Raw genomic sequence first — 21,755 nt, forward strand, 5'->3', positions numbered from 1 at the left:
AAATTTTAATGTCCATCTTCAGGAAACCAACCTTTTCCTTCTTAAATTTTGAGATGGAGAAGTTATTGCAACATTTGACTATTTGGGAGAGGCCAGCAATAACATGTTTTATCTTTTAAATGGTGTGAGGTTTGGTATGTTTAACTTTTAAGCATATGTTGTTTTCAGTATTCGTTATCCAATGGAAAATAGTATGTAATATAAATAAACATTATATATAAAACTTTATAGGTATTTCCTATACAATTAATGCTATTGGTTCCCTAAGGTTATTTTCTCTTATCATTTCAATACTGCATATATATCGAGTTAACATGAAACAAAACTTTAATATTTGGCTCTTACAAGACCTTTTATCAACAGTAAGAGGGAGGGAAGGAATCTTATGATTCCAACCGACCCAATATAACGAGTTAGTTACCCAGATCCCAGTTCCACTACATTTCTTCCACCACACTGGAAAAAACGGACTACAGAGAAATCTAGCACCTCTGAGCAGTTTCAATCATTCCATAAAAAAGCAGGCACTGTTGAGACACGTATTTCTCCATTTAACCAGGTCTCTTACTACCCTTTTGGGGGCACCCTTGCCTGCTGATAAAGACATTGCGTAAACTTCAACCCTTCTCCTCCCCGTTTCTGTCTGGCCCACGCAAGCAGGGGCATCACACAATTCCTGGCCCCGAGTTTGGGCATTGCCCTATCCCAGGCTAGCGACCAGCGCTAGCACAGCAGCCCCCACCTTCCAGAAGCTCGACGGTGTGCTCACTCGACCACCTGCGCAGGCCTGCCTCAACCAGCCCTCACGTGGCCGCGCGGGCCCAATCACCGAGGCCCACGCTTTCCAGACGGCCGCATGCGCTCATAGAGCCGGAGCTCGCGCAGCGCCCCGCCCAGGCCGTACGGTGCTTCCGCTTTAATCCTCCCGTGAGGTCCCGGTCGCCGCAGTAGCGGGTTCCTACCAAGCGTTGTTTCGGAACTCGGCCTCGGAAGCATGCCCTGATTGGCTTGTTCTGGAGGCGGGGACAGGACTCATTTGAGTCTAGGACCACTTCCTGAGGCGCGAGGCAGGAAGTTATCTGGTCTCTCTGGAGTCCTGTGGAGAAAGTGCTGTCTGCTGCAGTGGTGGCGGCGAGAACTGGAGGTGGGTCGGGAGACTGGCCGTTCGGTCTCGCCGCAGCCAAGGGCCCGTTTCCATCGTAGCACCACGGCCCTCTCCTCCAGCCCCGAGCCCGGCGCGGCTGCCCGGGGGGCTCTTTCAGGCTCCTTGACGCCGCTCCAAGGGGCGCCTATCTGGGCATCGCCTGGGCCTCCAGCCAGGGGACTGACTCCCGGCTTCAGCTCTCCGGGCCACTGTAAGAAGTGCCCTTATCACCCCTCGCCCTGTCCTCCTCCTCCCTGAACCATCGAGACCCTGGTCCAGAGCGATAGCCTTGGACCTGGGACTAGGCGGATCCAAGACGCTCAGCCCCGGCACCCCACAGTCGGGGCTCTGCATCGTCTCTGATATGTCACCCACCATCTCCCACAAGGACAACAGTCGGCAACGACGACCAGGGACTTTCAGCCACTCTCTGGATATGAAGAGCGGTCCTCTGCTGCCAGGCGGCTGGGATGACAGTCACCAGGAATTGGTGGGCGGGGAAGGGGACAAAGAAGCTCTGCGGGATACCGGCACTGGTGACTTCTCAAAAGCCCCACGGAGTTGCCGGGCCGAATTAAGCAGCATTCTGCTGTTGCTTTTTCTTTACGTGCTTCAGGGCATTCCACTGGGCCTGGCGGGAAGCATCCCACTCATTTTGCAGAGCAAAAATGTTAGCTATACAGATCAAGCTTTCTTCAGTTTCGTCTTTTGGCCCTTTAGTCTCAAATTGCTCTGGGCCCCGTTGGTTGATGCAGTTTACTTTAGGAACTTTGGTCGTCGCAAATCTTGGCTTGTCCCTACACAGTATATACTGGGACTGTTCATGATATATTTATCCACTCAAGTGGACCGATTGCTCGGGAACACTGATGGTAGAACCCCCGATGTGATTGCTCTCACTGTGACATTCTTTTTGTTTGAATTCCTGGCCGCCACTCAGGACATCGCTGTGGATGGTTGGGCGTTAACAATGTTATCCCGGGAAAACGTGGGTTATGCTTCTACTTGCAATTCAGTGGGCCAGACAGCGGGCTACTTTTTGGGCAATGTTTTGTTTTTGGCCCTTGAATCTGCGGACTTTTGTAACAAATATTTGCGGTTTCAGCCTCAACCCAGGGGAATCGTTACTCTCTCAGGTAGTGTATTTAAACTATTATGGGGTTAGGTTTATTTTACGTTTATGAATCCTTTTGACAGAGTGCGTGACGTTGGAGGCAATCTCATAATTTAATTTGCTGGAAATTATTTTGAGGGAGATTATTCGAGGTTAAGTTTTCTGCTAAAATGAGCTTCAGCCAGAATGAGTACAGGAGAGCAGGCATAATTGATGAGTACCCTGCAATGAGCAGGGAGAGGCAGCTCATCCGATAACATTGTTGTGTAATGGCAAACAAAACTCTCAGCCTAGGGAGCTGTTGACATTTGCTTAATACATAGATGCACATTTTTTAAAAGTCTGGCTAGTGTGAAGGAATGAATCCAACCTGAATCCTGTGGTTTACATTTTCCTTTTACTGGATTGAGATTTCTAGTTCCATGCTTTCTGGTTCATTTCTGCCTCTGCTGATATACCAAGAGTCCTAGCCTTCTGGTGAATAGAATAGGGTTAATTTATTCAGCATTAATGAGTTGGCCGAGTGACAGAGTTCTAAGGGCCTCCTATGAATAAAGCAGAGTCCAACCCACAAGTAATGGGAGAAATGAACATTTATGGGGAGCTCAGGGTTGTTAGCTTGTGAGAGTCAGGCTTCACACTGCAGATAACATTTGACCTTGCTGGATTATAAAATTCCATGAAGTGGGTAAGTGGAATTCCAGAAAGCACAGCACCAGGTGAAAGTGCACTGAAGCTGCAAAGTACAAAAAGGTACAGGACAGTACCTACCGTGTTCAGAGTGCCTGAAGCAGTAATGTGGGGACCGGGTTTGGGAAATAGTGATGAAAGAAAAGTTGTGACCCAATTAGTAAGATTTTCTTGAATTGCTGTGAGAAAGAGTTTGAAGTTTATCTGGTAAGCAATTTTGTGTAAGTTCTACAAAATTTCCCCTTTTTCTGAATAAGTAAAATACATGTCCTTGGAAGGTTTTCTGAGTTTTTGTTTTTTTAAGCTTTCCTAACAATTAGGAAACAGAAGTAAAATTAGCAATATCAGGAATAACCAACATGAGGAAAATGGTAGAATTCTTCATTTTGATAATGATGATGAATTTAAGTGATTCTCTTGAAATGTAAGCAGTTCAACTTTCTCTCATCTTCCCAGTACTAGCTTGGGGATTCCAGACAGGGTAAATGTCAGGGGTGTAGTGAGGGAAGTATAAGGATTATATAATAATATTTGGGGAGTGTGGAGGATGGAGGGATTCACAACTGCACTACTCATCTCTTGAAATCTTACCTCCTCCATACCCCTACGCCCTGTAAGAGATCCCCTTTTCTACCTCCTCAAACTGCTAGTGAGCTACTATTACTGATGAAATGATAATTATACTTTTCCTTAATTGGGTTGGGGCCGAAAATGGTTGAGAGATACTGCTTTGCATTTAAACAGATTGGTCTTGAAGTGTTCTGGGGTCCCACTCCTGCTCTATGGATAATTCTCTGCCTAGAAATATTTTGTGAATGCATCGTATTAGCACCTCATTGCTTTTTATGCATTTTTTCATTTTGTACTGGAACTGTTCATGTCACCAGGAAGGACTAATGAAATGGTGTATTACTTAACATGGGAAAGCCTCAGAAGAGATGTCAAGATTTAAGAGGTTGTGGAAACTAAATTACTAACTAGGTAAATTAGAGCTTTCTCTAAGTACAGGAGTGATTGATAAAACATCATTCCACAGAATGCCATTATGCATTCAGGAGCCATGTTAATTATATCCTTTCTTAGCCACAACTGTTCCCCAATGGGAAGATCAAAATTGTGCTGCATTGGATTTTTATTTACACTGATTTGTTATTTTGAATAGCTGTTTGTTCTGTGGAATTTGAACTTTGTTTCTAGGAAATTGTAAAAATAGCTTAGTATTTAATTTTTTCTGTGTGTAGTTTTTAGTTCAAACATTTTAGTAAGTTAAGAGTTGAAGAGTTTTCATTCTCTTCTTTATGATTGTACATATCATATTTATAGCTTCGATCTTTCTGGAACTTAGTAGCAGTATAACAAAAAAAAAGAAAGAAAGAAAGAAAACAGCGGTTTTTAGGAATTTTAAGAGCACAGAAAGAATGATGAAATAAAATTGCTTAGGTAATAAAAGAAGAGCCAAAACACTGAGGCAGATGTTTAGAAAATCAGAAAATTAAAAGCCTAATTATGAATTATAAATATGAATTATGATGTATTTTAGAATTGTAAAATATATTCTCTGATTAACACTTTGTTTTGAGTTACAGATAAATAGAAATGGAATATATTGAGAAAAGACTGTTTTTGCCATTTACAAAGCAGTAATCTAAATAATAAATTTAGAACATGAAGGATAAGATGGGAAAAATCCCTTAGAAACAAAACCTTGATTGTACTGAGATTGGCTTTTTGGTGCTTCAGGGATCCAAGGCAGTCCTGAACTCAGAAGGGAGCTTTTTCTGTCCTGCCCCCTTTGGTTTTCAAGGATCTTTAGGAGCAAAAAGAGACAACCTTTTGAGCTGCGGGAGATGATGAAAGTAACCCAGAAGAACACAGATATTAGAACATAGTTTTATCACTTGGGAAGATAATATATTCCTTTTTTTTTTTTTATAAGTTAGATTCTGATTTGTATTTTTGGGAGCTGGTTTTTTTTTAATTGAGGTAAAATTGGTATATAACAGTATTAGTTTCAGGTGTACAACATAATTCAGTTTTTGTGTACAATACAAAGTGGTCACCACAGTAAGTCTAGTTACCATCTCAATTCATTCTTTTCTTTTTTAAAGATTTTATTTATTTATTTAGAGAAAGCGAACGAGCGTGCACATACACAGGCTGGGGGAGGGGGGCAGAGGGAGAAGGAGAGAGAGAATCTCAAGCAGATTCCCCACTGAGTGTGAAGCCTATCATGGGGCTTGATCCGATGACCCCAAGATCATAACCCAAGCCAAATCAAGAGTTGGACACCCAACCAACTGAGCCACCCAAGTGCCCCAACCATCTCAGTTCATTCTTACAGATGAAGAAACTGAGGTCAGCTGCCTAGTTGGAGGTAGAGATACAGGATTTCCCCCACTATCTGAATGTAGATCATTCTTAGAAAACTTGTAAGCTAAAATGGCATAAAGCAAAGAGTATCCACACTTTATTTTACAAAAGACCTACTGGTGTCTTTCTAACAGTTGGTAGGAACCTAGGAAAAACCTCAGGGAAAACCTTGAAACCTAAATATAATTTGTGCTGATTGGGCTTTTCTACCAGAGAAAAGTAGCACTCTAACTGCTGATGTCTAAAAACATCAGCCCACTTCTGGAATGCCTAATGGCATAGAAATGACAAAAAAAAATTTGTTTTTTAAGTGACCTGTGGCATTTATTCACTCAGTGCCTGTTTGGTGCTAGCCATGTGATAGGTGTTAAAATTTGAGAATTCTCTGCTCCAAAGGAATTTATAATGGTACTTTGCAAACCAGTGATGGACTGGGTAGATGGACAGTGTAAATGAATCAAGTGAGTTGATACAGGACTGTAGGGTTTGGAGGGGACAGTAGTGACCTGAAAAACTCATGCCCATCTGAAGGTGGGGAGCTTCAATTTTCAATAAATTGTTGTCTTGTGGCAGTGGGATCTTAGGATTGCTGAATCTTATCGATATTCAAGAGAAGCTAAAGCTTCCTTCTCTGTTTATTTTATAATTTTAAAAACATTTATTAGACTCATATGAAATATGTCTTTAGTCTAGATCCAATCTGTGAACTGGTAATTGAGGCCTACTCCTCTAGAAGCAGTGATAACAATAATGAATAGAAGTAGTGATTGGGATAAGGACCAGGGTATTTGGGTTGGAGCAGGTTAGATCTGATACTGGAGAAGAGCGCTAAACATATTAGAGCTTAAGAATTAGTTTGTCATATAGATAGGCATGAACATATAAGAGTCAATGAGAAAAAAAGGAAGTATTTTGAAAAAAACTGATGGTGAAAGAAAAGCTAATCAAACTGGCAATGAATATAGTTAAAACAGTATTTGTAAGATATTCTTAGAACTAGGAAGAGAGCAGGACCAATTAATTCTTACTTAGTGACAAATTTCTTTGTCGTGCTTTCTGAAGCAGGACTCAATATATTTTGCGTGACCAGAAATGCTATTTAGAATGTGGCCAGGACTAACTGACCCATTTCTAGATAGACCAGTTACTTTTAAATAGGCTGTAATACATTTTTTAGCATGTACATCTAGACTTAAAACATTCTCCTGCATTCTCAGAAGGTAAAATTATAACAGATGGGTAATTGCTAGAGATTGGATGAGGAGAAGGTGAGTATAAGTGGATGATAGCATGAGAGAGTTTTGGGGAATGATGGAACCATTCTGTATCTTGATTATGGTGGTGGTGATTTGAAATTTATACATGTGTTAAAGTTCATAGAACTGTAAACCAAAAAAAATTTAGTTTTACTGTATAATAATTTTAAGAGTCTTTTTTTTTTTAAGATTTTATTTATTTATTTGACAGAGACACAGCAAGAGAGGGAACCACAAGCAAGGGGAGTGGGAGACGGAGAAGCAGGCCTCCTGCTGAGCAGGGAGCCCGATGCAGACAGAGAAAGATATAGCCAGAGAGGGAACACAAGCAGGGGGAGTGGGAGAAGGAGAAGCAGGCTTCCCGCTGAGCAGGGAGCCCGATGATGCGGGGCTTGATCCCAGGACCCTGGGATCATGACCTGAGCCTAAGGCAGATGCTTAATGACTGAGCCACCCAGGTGCCCCTAGGAGTCTTTATAAAAATAAAAAAAAACTAATCCATTACCTTAAAAGCTAATCTCTGGGTAAATATCATACAAAGTATGTGATATAAAAATCCTTGAATTTAGCTATCTTTTTGCCTTGAATGGGACAGGTTCATAAATCTGGTGGATCTTACATCTCCATACACACAAATGGAGCAAATTTGAACTTATTTTCAAATATTGGGACCCTAGTAATAAAGTGAGATAAGTGGAGGAGTACTGGGGCTAGTAGATTCAGGAAGGATTAGATATTAAAAACTGGAGCCCACACTCCAGAAAAGAAGGTCTTAAATCCTTTTTTTCTTTTTAAAACAAAGCAAAGGTGAAATGGTACTAAGTGCTTTCTTTGCCCAGTAAGGAACTGTGAGATTGCTTTTGTTTGGAAAAGTCAACTTATAAAATATACTCTAAACCAAAAAATTATTTGATTTTATTTGGCATATATTTTACTCGGAATTTCACTTCTGTTTTTATTGAAATTTATGTACAGGCCAATTGAATTAGCCTTTATTATAAATTTATCAATGATAGAATTATAGAACCTCTCTAATTATAGGCAGTCTCCTACTTTGATTTATAGTGTTCCTGAAAACTATAATTTGAGAAAGCAAAATAGACTTACCTTATAAAAGGAGATGTTCTGTTCCTAGAAAATTAGAAATAAAGAATATAAAACCTCTGATTTCACCTATTTTTTAAATATCTTGGATAAATCTGGTATTTTATACATGTTCTTTATATATTTTTTTAAAGATAATATTTTTAAGTAATTTCTACACCCAGTGTAGCACTCAAACTCACAACCCTGAGATGAAGAGTCACATGCTCTACCGACTGAGCCAGCCGGGTGCCGCATATGTGTTCTTTAATTTCATTCTTTTAAAAAATTACTTCATATTTTTTAATTTGGGGTTTATATTTTACATTGTATATACTATATTAGTATAGGAGGTCATAAGTATATAATTTATACATGAGTGTGCATGCTATAACTTTTTTATGGATGGGGTGCACATTCAAAAAGCAAGATGTTAGTTCTCTTCCACCATTTCTATTCCTTGGTTTAGTGTTATCTAAGAATTTTTTTTTTTTTTTAATTGCATTCTTTCCCCTCACTTTTGAACACAGTCCTTGCTGGCTGAAGTCCAGTGGTGATCAACTGAAGCTACAGAATGGGTGATTTCAACATACCTAAAGATTTCTATCTTTTTTGGTTGCTTTATATTATCTTACATTTGAGACCTACATTTCTTATTCCTAGCACGTTTTAGAATTTTTGTGTTCTAAAAAAAAAAAAGAACTTGTGCATTCTTAAATTTCCCATTAATTTTTTTTAACTTTTTATTTTAAAATAATTATAGATTCACAGTAGGGCAGAGAAATGTTTAGTGAAATCCCATGCACCCTTCCCCAGGCTCCTCCACTGTTAACCTCTTACATAAGTATAGTTCAGTCTCAAAACCAAGAAACTGACATTGGTACAATTCATACTGTTATTCAGATTTCACCAATTATACATGTACTCATTTGTGTTTGTGTGTGTGTGTGCGTGTGAGTAGCTGTATGTAATTTCATCACATGTGTAGCCTTGTATAATCACCATTACCACAATGATGATACTCAACTGTACCCTCACCACAAGACTCCTTTTTTGTTGTTGTTGCCTGTTTATAGCTATACCCATTTCCTCCTCTCCATCACTAACCCCTGGCAGCTACTAATCTGTTTACCATCTTTATAATTACGTTATTTCAGAAATATTAACAGGAATGAAATCATGCATATGTATCCTTTGGGGATTAGCTCTTTTCAGTTAGCATAATTTCTTTGAGGTTCATCCAGGTTTGTTGCATCTATCAATGATTTCTTGCTTTTTATTGCTGAGAAGTATTCCATTTCTTACACATACCATGGTTTATTTCACCACTCTTCCATTGAAGGGGATCTGAGTAGTTTCCAGGTTTTGGCTATTTTTATGTGAAAATAAGTCTTCATTTCTCTGAGATGAATGCCCAAGTATGCGAAGGCTGGGTTCTGGTAAATCCATTTTAAAAGGAACTGCCAAACTTTTTTCCAGAATGGAATGAATATACCATTTTATCTTCCTATCAGAAATATATGAATGATCCAGTTTCTCTGCTTCCTTGTCAGCATTTGATGTTATCATTATTTTTCATGTTAGCTCTTCTGATGTACTCTTCATCTCCATGTGGTAGTTTGGAGTGTACATTGTCTGCTGTTTGATAAAAGTCTAAATTCAGCTTACAAAAAATGATTTAGTGGTGTCAGGATATAGGTTATATAAAAGCTGAATGCAAGGGGCGCCTGGGTGGCTCAGTCGTTAAGCGTCTGCCTTCGGCTCAGGTCATGATCCCAGGGTCCTGGGATCGAGCCCCACATCGGGCTCCCTGCTCCACGGGAAGCCTGCTTCTCTCTCTCCCACTCCCCCTCCTTGTGTTCCCTCTCTCGCTGTGTCTCTCTCTGTCAAACAAATAAATAAAATCTTTAAAAAAAAAAAAAAAAAGCTGAATGCAAGAACCTATCATAGCATCAGAGTAGAGATATATATGTTTAATATTTTAATTAAAATCCATTTTAGGATTTTGTGCCTTGTCAGAACATATTTTAAAAAATTAAGAGTGATTTACTTCCATCCATTCAGTGATAGAGGCGCAGAGTTAGCATGAGGTGAGAGCATTAAATCTGTTGGCTTCTCAACCTCGCATCTTGGACTGAGTTTGAGCCCAAATTTTGGGACAAAATGGTCCTTAATAGTAAGATAGCTGCTTAATCCAGTCCTTGACTGAAGAAACAATCTCTTCTACCCCAGAGGAAAACCTAACATTGTTGGAGTTAATGAAAAGGTATGTGATCGCAAACATGGCTTTATCTTCCTAAGGGATTAGGAAGATTTCAAAATTTGCTTTATATTTACTTGATTTTTGCATTATATGCTATCTTTTAACATCCTAATCCCCAGATCAGATATGACTATATATATTGTATAGTCAAATAGCATTTTCTGTGAGGGCTGTACAACAGCATGGATAATTTTGAGTAAATGCTTCAGAGAGAGATTTGTGGCACAGAAAAGTCTGTTTCTTTTAAGACTCAGCCAGTGACCCAGGGCCAGTTACACTATTTCTATTTCAGTTTCCTCCACTATGAAAGTGAGAGTGTCAGACTGGATGGTGGGTGTCTAAAGTCCCTTCATGCTCTAACTTGTGAAATAGATTGCTGTGCCAAAAGCAAGATGGCGAAAGGAAGACCTGACATTTAGAACAAACTGGAAGTTTGCTTCCCCGTCGCTGACTTCTGAAAAACTAAAGTTCATTTCCATAGGTGAGAGTACCAGGGAGAGAGAATTTGATCTGAGCCAAGGATATCAGACAATGCTTCTTAAATCTTCTGTCTTTTCTGATGGTGGCAGAGAGTGAACCTACACCTAGTCCCAAGGGTCTGGGGACCTAGTCCAAAGCCTTAAAACCATGAAAGCTTTTTGAAGTCTGATGTTTTATCTTAAAAAATTCTTGGAAATTTTGCCTTCCCTGTAATGTATATTTTTTTTCATTAAAAAGGCTTCCCTCTAAACTATTGAATAAAATGAACTCTTTAAGAAGATGCGCCATGTTTATTTATCCTATTTGTTTGCATACCCTTTGCCATACTACCATATGGGGAGATGGAAGTGGGGAAGGGGAGTACAAGTATGCTGAAGTATCTGTGTTCCAGACTTTGTGTGGTTGGAGCTAAAATGGGTATCTTCTCAGGCATATCTGGTTGATAGGAAAGAGAGCCTACTTGCTGTAGATAGGTATATCTGAGCATCTTGGTAGTAAAATGGAAAACATTATTGCTTTAGGATCAGATCCAAGTTTAGACCCACCTCTGGCATTTTCTGAACTGTAATACAGTTTCACTGTGTGTAAAGTAGGAATAATAATACTTGTCTTGGAGAGTGAGATTTATTGCACTGTCCTGTGTTTTGCTTTGGCATGATAGGCACTCAGGTGCTAGCTATTATATCCTTCTTGGTTACTGGTGAATTGGCACATGCTCTTAAATTTTGCATTCATGGGAGCACTAGATAAGATCTAGTAGCCACTTATGAATATTTAGTTTGACCTATGGTCTTTGCCTAAAAATCATGTTTATGAAACTTGCACATCAGCTTTGACATCTTAACTATATATATGTATACACACACACACACACACATATATACACATATATATATATACACACACACACACATCATATTGCTTTTACAGATGAAACACATAAATCAAAATTAACCAAAATGTTAGTAGTGAAATACTTAGATCATTTTTGGTAACAATATCTTTAAAATGGTTGGTATATCAGACTATGGATGTTCTCTAGCATCAAAGCAGTGTTAATAAATAATAACCAGCAGTCTAATGATTATTACTATTTATGGTAATTGTGTTCATAAAACTTAATATATTTTCTGCAGTGGCTAAGCCTCTTTTTCTGAGTTATTAGCTTCATTCTTCTTTCTGTGTGGGCTATTGGGAAAGCCTTTGAATTAGGGCTCTGAAGTGATGCATTGTCACTCCTTCCTTCTTTTATGTGTACTGTTAACTTTATCCAAAGAGCACAAAGAAATTAGAAATAATCTTATCTGCAAACAGTATTGAAACCTGTTTAACTTGTTCTTACATTTTTCTCCTGGTATTGGAGTTTAGATTCTAGATGAAGATTTTGTTCATGAAAATTGGGAAAATATACTAGGCAAACTTAAAGATGTTTTACTTAGTGAACTGGAACTGAAGTAGTATATAACTTAAAATTAAAATTAAAAAAACTTTAATTTTCACTTATTAGAGACCATTAATTGAAATTTCTAGTGACAGTGAAAGTAGCATAGTTTTTTTTTTCAGGGTTTCTTTAGTTCCTTTTTTTTTTTTTAAGTAGGCTCTATGCCCAGTGTGGAGCCCAAGATGGAGCTTAAACTCAAGACCCTGAGATCAAGACCTGAGTTGAGATCAGGAGTCAGACTCCTAACTGACTGAGCCACCCAGGTGCCCCTCAGGGTTTCTTACATCTCTAATTTAAACCAAATGATGAACAAAAATTTTCTGAATGAGAATAATATTGTAAATGAAATACTGTAAACAAGTCATTATTTGTCACATTTCACTGTGACAACCCAAACAGTACTCTTCACTGAAACAACCCAAACAGTACTCTTCACAGAATTAATAATGCAAAAATAATGAAAAGTAGCCTCATTTAAAAGAATAATCTTAAATTGTTGTTCATTCCTTTTGAACCAGATTGCAAAACACTACATTAACATAAAGTAGAAATTGTTATTTTGATGAACCTTTTTTTTTTTTAAGATTTTATTTATTTATTTGACAGAGAGAGACAAAGCCAGAGAAGGAACACAAGCAGGGGGAGTTGGAGAGGGAGAAGCAGGCTTCCCGCTGACCAGGGAGCCCCATGAGGGGCTGGATCCCAGGACCCTGGGATCATGACCTGAGCCGAAGGCAGACGCTTAACGACTGAGCCACCCAGGAGCCCCTATTTTGATGAACCTTAAGCATAGGACTTGTATATATTACTGCATTTTTTGAAAGGGATACCTTTGTGTTTAAGGATGTTTCATGTTTTTCTTTTCATAACTAAAATTAATATAAAAAATAAAAATAAAATTAATTATAGATTTCTCATGGTGGAGAAAAGAAATCACTCCAGAATACAAATTTCCATATGTGTTTAAAGACTTTGAGCTTCTTTAATTTGCATAATTTGAATAGCAGAGACTTGGTTTTGGTTAGGCTTGTGAAGACTAATTAGCCAATACTAGTAGATTCTTATTTCAACATTAACTTAAAAAAATCATTATATAGGCAGTATGAAATAACGGAAAGAATATGAAACCCAAATTCAGAAGAGTTAGGTTCAAATTCTGCCTCTTAATTATTTGTTCTTTGACAAAGATTTAAATATTCTGAGCTTCTTTTCCTTATGTCTACTTTCATAGTAATAATACCTGCTTTGCCTGTTTCACATGTTTGCTATGAAAATCCAATGAGATAACACACAAAAAAGAAGAATTTAAACAGTAAGATGAGGGGCATCTGGCTGGTTCATTTGGTAGAGCATGCAACTCTTGATCTTGGGGTTGTAAGTTCAAGCCCCATGTTGGGTGTAGAGATTACTTAAAAATAGAATCTTAAAAAAAAAAAAGGTAGGGTGAAATTGGTCTAAACAAATAATTCCATATACCTCCATCGTAAGTGAGGTTCAATCTGTAGTGAACACAGCAGTTAGCTTGAGTTAGCACAGCAGCAGAGCCAGACCAAATACAGAGGAAAAACCCTGACTGTAGAATGCTCGCTCTACTTGCTTTTGAAAAAAGGTATTGAATAGGCTCCATGAACAGTTAGTCGTGCTATGTGAGCAGTAGGATGAAAAGTAAACACATATAAAACTGAGTACAATTCTAGAATGTTAGAACTAGCAAGCATCTGGGATTTTCTAGCCAAGTCCTCTTATTTCACAGGTGAAGAAACTAAGACAGGGTTATCCAATAAGCTTTGTAGTGGCAAACTAAGATGCATTTCTCAAGGTGGTTAAGGAGATACAGGCTTTGAAATTAGTTGTATAAAGGTGTGAAATCACAATTTTACCATTGACTTAGAATAGCTTCAGGCAATGTAACCTAAGCCTATTTCTTTATCTGTAAATTGGGGCTTAGTATTAACCTAATCTATTGGATTGTTGTAGTAAAGGAGATATGCATATGCAAAATGCTTAGCACACTTATGAACATGATATACACCTAATAAGTGGAGCCTCTAATATTACTATTATTTTTAATTATTGCACAGAATCTTTCAGAACATTGTTCACTCCCTGTGCTTAATTTGTTCAAAAAAAAATGGCTAATGGCCAAGCTCTCTTTCACTGAAACAACCCAAACAGTACTCTTCGTGTGTCCCCATTGTGCATGTACAAGTATGAGGAAATTCCTTCTGTGTCACACTATTGAAGGCTATTCTAAACAGATTAAAAACATTAAAAAGCTTAAAAATAAAAAGTTGGAAGATCTAATATGAATGAGCATCTGTTTGTTGTCTAAGTTATTATTTAATAAAGAACTGAAATAGCTTATGCGCTTAAGAAGTATGACTGATGGAGAAGAGCATGTGACTCCTGATCTAAGGGTTGTGAGTTTGAGTCCTACGTTGGGTGTGGAGATTACTTAAATAAATAAATAAACAAACTAACTTAAAAAAAAAAGTATGACTGATAGATCTTATGGGATATGAAAGTCATCAGTCACCCTTAGCACTTTCCTTGAAGAAAATGACACAACAGACTTGTTTCATTCAGCCCACAAATGTCTGTATTCCTTTTCTTTTTCCTTGTTAAATATCCCTGTCTATTTTGGTCTATGTAATATATGTTCAACAGAGGCAGGACTGTCTTGTTCATCTAGTATGCTTGGTATGTTGCCTTGAACATGATAGGCACCTAAGTGTTGATCTTTTAACAGACTTAGTGGAAGAAAAGTTGTATACAAAATTAAGTATCCATGCAGATATGTCATTTCAAAAGTTAGTTATAGATGTTAACATTTTTAATTTCAGATTTCCTTTTTTTCTGGGGAACTGTATTTTTGATAACAACAACTCTAGTTGCCCTTCTGAAAAAAGAAAACAAAGAAGTGTCAGTAGGAAAAGAAGAAACCCAAGGGATCACAGATACTTACAAGTTGCTTTTTGCAATTATAAAAATGCCAGCAGTTCTGACATTTTGCCTTCTGATTCTAACTGCAAAGGTAAGATATTTATAAAACAAATGTACCACCCTGTTATAATTACCAATATCATGGAATACTTCCATTGCCTTTTCATATCATAAGTCCCTTTCCACTACTATTAGAATGTAACAATAAAAAACAGTATTTTCTGTTTATTAAATTTGTTTTAAAAGGTGTGATAATTTCAAAGTAACCGAAATGTCTTGGAATCTTGAAAAGAATTAAGCAAATTTGAAGTACTTCTAATAAATGTGAAATTTTACTTAATGATATTAATGCTTGGGATGGAAATGAATGCCTTGGAAAAAACAGCTCTATACTGTTATAATGAGTGTACATTTAATGTCAGAGGTATCATAATTATTTACTTAGAAAGTGATTTACAGACATATGGAAATATTTAAGTTTTAGAAGTCTATTTAAAAGTCAGTTGACTTATTTTTTTTTTAATGTTGGAAGGAAATATACCATAAATAAATGGGGATTTTGGTAACTTTTATTCTTTATGTTTTCTGTATTAAGATGTCCTAGTTTAAAAAAAAAAAAAGTCCTAATTCTATAGTACAAAAACATTTCAAAGATATTATGCTAGAGGAAAGGTAAGTTTATTTCAGTACAGTAAGAGATTGCTAGTGTTGGAATTAGTATTCCTAAAATCTAAAATCCAGGGGCGCCTGGGTGGCTGAGTGGGTTAAGTGTCTGCCTTCAGCTCAGGTCATGATCCCAGCAGGGAGCCTGCTCCTCCCTATCCCTCTGCCTTTCTGCCTACTTGCCTACTGCCTCTCTCTCTGTCAAATAAATAAATAAAATCTTTTTAAAAAAATCTAAAATCCGTTATAGGAGTTTCATATTATAGCTCTAAAGCTATCTTTATAAATACTTTACAGCTGTCTTTACCCTGAAGTAAAAATTGGTAAAAATTAGAGCCTCATTGTTTTTTTGTTTTTGTTTTTGTTTTTTTTTACGAGCCTCATTGTTTTTGAAATAGTGAATTTTTTTCCTCTCTAATGATAGGGTTACATTTTAAGGAAACATTGGGAAGGTTAAACTTAAGAAACTTAAGATTCAACTTTAGGAAATAATGAAAGGTTGAAGGAAGAGAGTAATATTCTCTAATTACATCATTTAGAGGTAATCATTGGTAACACTTTTGGTATATTTCCTTCCAGCCTTCTTTTTCCCCTTTGTGTGTGCGTGTTACGTGTGTGTGAGTGTGTGTATACACACTTTATATATATAAATATAATTAATAAGTTATAGTCAACAAACTAATATTAATACTATATATTTACATACAGATATGCATGTAAATAAAAGTGGAATTGGATCATACCATATATAATTTTAATCTCATTTTTGTCTTATTACTCCATATGCCTTATCATTAATTTCTGAAAACATACTTTTTAGGGGCGCCTGGGTGGCTCAGTCAGTTAAGTGCCCAACTCTTGATTTCACCTCAGGTCTCCATCTCAGGGTCGTGAGTTCAAGTCCCACATTGGGCCCCACACTGGGAGTGGAGCCTACTTAAAAAAGAAAAGATACTTTAATAGCTATATAATTGTCAGTGTATAGATTTGCTATAATTTACTCATTTTTCTAATGTATATTTGCTTGTTTTTTAATTATAAAACTGCACTAGTTAATATTTTTGTGTATTTCCTTTCAATAGATTCTTAAATAGGCAATTAGTGGGTCAGTGAATATGATTGCCAAACTGCTTTTTAAAAGATTACAATTATACTGTTGATAGCAATGTATAAGGAGGTGCTTCAGTTACAGAATCTAGAATCTTGTGTTCCCCTTTTAAAGTAAATCTTGCCAGAAGTAACATCTCTCCTAACTTTTAATGTCATAGATTAGTTTTCTCTACTTTTTTTTTTTTAAGATTTTATTTATTCATTTGAGACACAGAGATAGAGAGAGAGAGAGAGAGAGCATGAGCCGGGAGAGTGGCAGAGAGAGGAAGAAGCAGGCTCCCCGCCGAGCCAGGAGCCCGATGTGGGACTCGATCCCGGGACCCTGGGATCATGACCCGAGCCAAAGGCAGACGCTTAACCATCTGAGCCACCCAGGCGCCCCTCTACTTTTGAGTTTTATAATAAATGGAATATCCAGTATGCATTTTTATGTCTGGCTCTTGTATTCTTTCACTTAACATTATATTTGTATAATTTATCCATATTGTTACTTATAGCAATAGTTTGTTCATCTCATTGCTTATAATATTCCACTGTATATACATATGCTATAATTTATCCATTCTATCAACAAATGTTTAGTTATTTCTACTTTTGGACTATTATGAATAGTACTTCTATGAATATTCATGTACATTACTTTTGGTGAACATGAATGCACATTTCTGATGGGAAGAGAATTGCGGGTCATAAGAAATGTTTTATTAGACACTGCCGCACAGTTTTTCAAAAATGGTTGTTTCCCTTTTCCCTACTGCCAAAGTGTAAGAGAGTTCCAATTGCTTCACAACCTTGAAAGACATATATTGTCCTTTCAAATTTAGCCTTTCTGGTGGGTGTGTAGTGCATCTCATTGTGGTTATAATTTGCATATCCCTGATGATTAAAGCGGTTGAGCATCTTTTCTTATGGTTATTGGCCGTTTAAATATCCAGAGCTGCCTTTTTTTTTTTTAATTTGTAGAATTTTTATGTATCCTGGGTGTTTTGTGTCTACAAATATCTCCTACTATGGCACTTTTAAGATCAAGTAAATGTTGAAGTCAGTTTGTATATTTAAGTTTTACAAAGAGAATGGGTGAAATAGTAGTGAAATTCTTTTGTGGATTTAAGTAAAATATCATTGGCCTTTAATTTTTCTATGGTGAAATTTGCCCTTTGGCTCCATTCCAAGAAGTTAAAGCATATACTTTTAAACTTTATTTTATTATTTTTTTTTTTTTTAAGATTTTATTTATTTATTTGACAGAGAGAGACAGAGTGAGAGAAGGAACACAAGCAGGGGGAGTGGGAGAGGGAGAAGCAGGCTTCCCGCTGAGCAGGGAGCCCGACATGGGGCTCGATCCCAGGACCCTGGGATCATGACCTGAGCTGAAGGCAGACGCTTAACAACTGAGCCACCCAGGCGCCCCTATTACCATTTCTTTAAAGAATGTTTTTTAATATAGTTTCACACTTACTGAAAATTTGCTTATATAGTTGAAAGAATTCTCATATATCAAATCTCTAATTGTTAACAGTTAGTTCCACTTTCTGTATTCTGTAGATTTATGCTCTATTACATATTTCTTCTGAAATATTAGAGTATTTGCACATATTATGCCCCTTTACCCATAAATACCTTGAGTATATATTTCCTAAGAACAAGGGTTTTCTTTTCCAATCCACAACTTAATCAAAAATTTAAGAATTTTAATTGATAAAATACTATTATCTAATCACAGCCCATACCCAAATTTCACCAGTTGTCCCAGTAACAGCCTTTATAACTTTACTCTTCCCTGGTCAGGGATCCAGTCCAGAATCACACATTGGATTTAGTGGCTATCAGCCTTTTTTTGTCCTTCATGACCTAGATGTTTTAAATTTTCTGTAGAATGGCCTTCCATTTATGTGTCTGATGTTTCTTCATGTTTAGGTTCAGGTAACACAAATATGTCAGGAATATCATCCAAGTAATATAGGGATGACTTTGGGGAATTCTATGAGGAGCCTTATCATGTCCCTTTATCCCATTAACTGTTGTTAACTTTGATTACTTTGTTAACCCATTGTAAAGTTACTATTTTTCCTTTTGTAATTAAAAACTAATTTAGGGACGCCTGGGTGGCTCCGTCGGTTAAGCCTCTGCCTTTGGCTCAGGTCATGATCCCAGCGTCCTGGGATCGAGTCCCGCATTGGGCTCCCTGCTCCGCGGGGAGCCTGCTTCTCCCTCTGCCTCTGTCTCTCTCTCTCTCTCTCTGTCTCTCATGAATAAATAAATAAAATCTTTAAAAAATAAAAAAATTAAAAATAAATTTAAAAAAAAAACTAATTTATGGAGAGATACTCTGAGACTCTCTAAATACCTTATTTCAGCCCAAACATTTACTCACTACTTTTAGCATCCTCCTTTTTGTTTGTTTTTAAAAATTAAACTACAGTTTTTCTTCCCTTTCATTTTATTTAACCCTTCAGATAGAATGTTTTCTCAAAATTACTTTTGAAATGTTAGACGATTTTTGGAAATTTTATTGTGATCAGTCAGAAATCATTAAAAACGTGTATATGTGGCAGTGATGCTTCATTTTAACCAGATTTTATTTGGAGTCAATTAAAGACTCTTTTTAAAACTTAAAACATAGAAATCAGTAAGTTTGGATTTGAATACTGTTTATTGTAAGAGATTGAACTTTTTGAAATTTAGTTGTAATTACAGCCATCTGCTGTTCCTGAAAGTGCTGAATTTTCAGTTGTTTTCACTGAGTATTGTCAGTAGACCATAGGACAAAGTATGCCTTCTGTAACTTGATTGTTGTACCAGATAGAGTAATATATTTACTTGTAACTGCCGTGAATCAATAATGAGATTGAGGTTCTTGGAGAACTTACATATGCTTGAGGAAAATATTTTGTAAATCACAAATTAAAGTTGTTTTTTTTTTTTTATATTGCAGATTGGTTTTTCAGCAGCAGATGCAGTAACAGGACTGAAATTGGTAGAAGAGGGAGTACCCAAAGAACATTTAGCCTTATTGGCAGTTCCAATGGTTCCTTTGCAGATAATATTGCCTCTGATTATCAGCAAATACACTGCAGGTCCCCAGCCACTAAATATATTTTACAAAGCCATGCCCTACAGGTAAAAATGAAATAAAACCTTACTAAATAAGAAAGGTTAAATGAGGAACATTCATCAGTATCACTAATAACTGTGTGTAAAGTATATATGGAAAAAGACTTGAAAAGCATCTTTAACTTTAGCATCATTTATATGCACTTTTATCTCTTTTTAACCTCCTAACAGGTTTTAAATAACAGGCTACTTTCACATAGTAGGCATACAGATTTCTGTTTTTGTTGTTATTTTTTAACCTAAAATGGACGTCAACTCCATGTTTCTTTCTTTTTCTATAGATTATTGCTTGGATTAGAATATGCTCTACTAGTTTGGTGGACTCCCAAAGTAGAACATCAAGGAGGATTCCCTATGTACTACTATATTATAGTGCTGCTGAGTTATGCGTTACATCAGGTAAGCTTGCTGTGGTTTTCTCAGAAGTAAACTTTTATTTTTGGAAAATAAAGAAGAGATTTTTCTACAGTTGCCTTGAAATAATGATAATAAATTTTAAGACTTAAACATGAGTCTGACACTGAAGAAATTATTTGACAATGAACTTTAAACATTGTGGCTTTTGATTTATTGAGCTCTATTCGTAGAGAGTTTCTTCATTTCATTTATTTTGTTCATTCAACCAGTATTTGTTATATACAGAATTAATTCCAAAACTAGTAATTCTACCCTTCCTAAGTATTCCTCAGTCCATCCCTAGACTTGGGTTCTTTATTTCTTCTATTCCAGATGCCTCTTCTTTCTGAAAGTCTTGAAAAATAATGATGGCGGGCACCTGGGTGGCTCAGTCGTTAAGCGTCTGCCTTCGGCTCAGGTCAGGATCCCAGGGTCCTGGGATCGAGCCCCACATCGGGCTCTCTGCTCAGCGGAAAGCCTGCTTCTCCCTCTCCCACTCCCCCTGCTTGTGTTCCCTCTCTCTCTGTGTCTCTCTCTCTCAAGTAAATAAAATCTTTAAAAAAAAAAAAAAAAAAGAAAAAGAAAAATAATGATGGCTACTGGGCGACAGATCCCAGGTTTTTGGTTTCGATTCTGTACTGAAAGTTAAGACTTACTCTTTGTGATTTTGAAAATTGTGTGTTAATCTGCTTTCTCTTTCTTTATTAGCTATGTTTGTAATCCCTAGCCTCCCCTAAGCTGCTGTTGCAGAATGGGGTTGTGTTCTGGGGGCAAGTGATTTCAAGTAAACTTGTAGACACCCAGCAGTAAACTTTGGGACTTGAGTGCAGTTATTACAAATGTGTATCTAAGAGTCACTTTGGATTTTTCTATGGAACATAGTTTAAACTTATAATTACAAACTCCTCACTTGTTTTTAACTGAAACCTAAAAATGTGGCTACCAAATAATCTCAATAATTTTTTACATACAGTTATATCATTTGGGAGAACTCCATAATGGATCTGTCCAACTAACTATATTTAAAGAAGTGCTTTAACTTAATAAATGTTTCGTTATCTGTGTAAGTAAAAGAAAACTACAGTGTAGTAGTCCAAAAATCTTTTGTTTGGCTTTGGATTTGATTAGAAAATTTTCTAAAGTGTAGCCGTTGATGCTCAGACAGCCAGATGCTTTCTGGGAAAAACTGTACAAGGCCAAGTAAATTTGAGAAATGATACCTGACATAACCCTTCTTTCTGTAGCATCTTAGTCATCAACAAATACTAATTGGACACCTGTTCCATGCCAGAAACCATTCTAAGCGCTAAAATAGAACTGAATAAGTCATGCCAAAATCCCTGTCCTTAAGGAGTTTATATCCTAAAGGCTTTCAGAGGCCTACAGTGAAAGGGACCTGTTTATTTTTTTGTGTAACTTAGTGTTTCTCAGTCTTTTTTGACTCTGGAATACCTTTTTCTATGAACGCCCCATGGAACAGTATTCAAAGGAAAGCGATTTTGGAAACATGGTTTGTTTCCATGTTTCTAAATGGAGAGTTAATTCTTGCCTCTTAAGTACTTTTTGCCTCTTAAGGAGATTTTTCTGTTCAGTTTGTCTCATAAATTTTGAAATGTTATCATTCTTCTGTATATGTAAAAGAAAAAATACATATACTTACATATTCATTCACATATATACTTATACAT

The 21,755-nt window shown here is 36.9% G+C and overlaps 1 protein-coding gene across 5 annotated transcripts in view; it reads left to right on the plus strand.

Annotated features, from left to right (window-relative positions):
* The first annotated feature begins 968 nt into the window (after positions 1 to 968).
* The window catches only part of SLC33A1 (solute carrier family 33 member 1), a 28,499-nt gene continuing 7,712 nt past the window's right edge, over positions 969 to 21,755 (plus strand). For 4 of the 5 annotated variants that reach the window (XM_032408387.1, XM_032408386.1, XM_032408388.1 and 1 more), the window contains exons 1-4: positions 972 to 2,280; positions 14,685 to 14,875; positions 19,493 to 19,677; positions 19,953 to 20,070. In XM_032408387.1, coding sequence (XP_032264278.1) covers positions 1,509 to 2,280; positions 14,685 to 14,875; positions 19,493 to 19,677; positions 19,953 to 20,070 — 1,266 coding nt within the window. In that variant the 5' untranslated portion in view covers positions 972 to 1,508. Of the gene's footprint in view, positions 2,281 to 14,684; positions 14,876 to 19,492; positions 19,678 to 19,952; positions 20,071 to 21,755 lie in introns of all 5 variants that reach the window. The other variant, XM_032408390.1, reaches the window with a different exon arrangement.

The sequence above is a fragment of the Phoca vitulina genome, unplaced genomic scaffold (assembly GCF_004348235.1).
Source record: "Phoca vitulina isolate PV1807 unplaced genomic scaffold, GSC_HSeal_1.0 scaffold10, whole genome shotgun sequence".
In the NCBI taxonomy this organism is placed as follows: domain Eukaryota; kingdom Metazoa; phylum Chordata; class Mammalia; order Carnivora; family Phocidae; genus Phoca; species Phoca vitulina.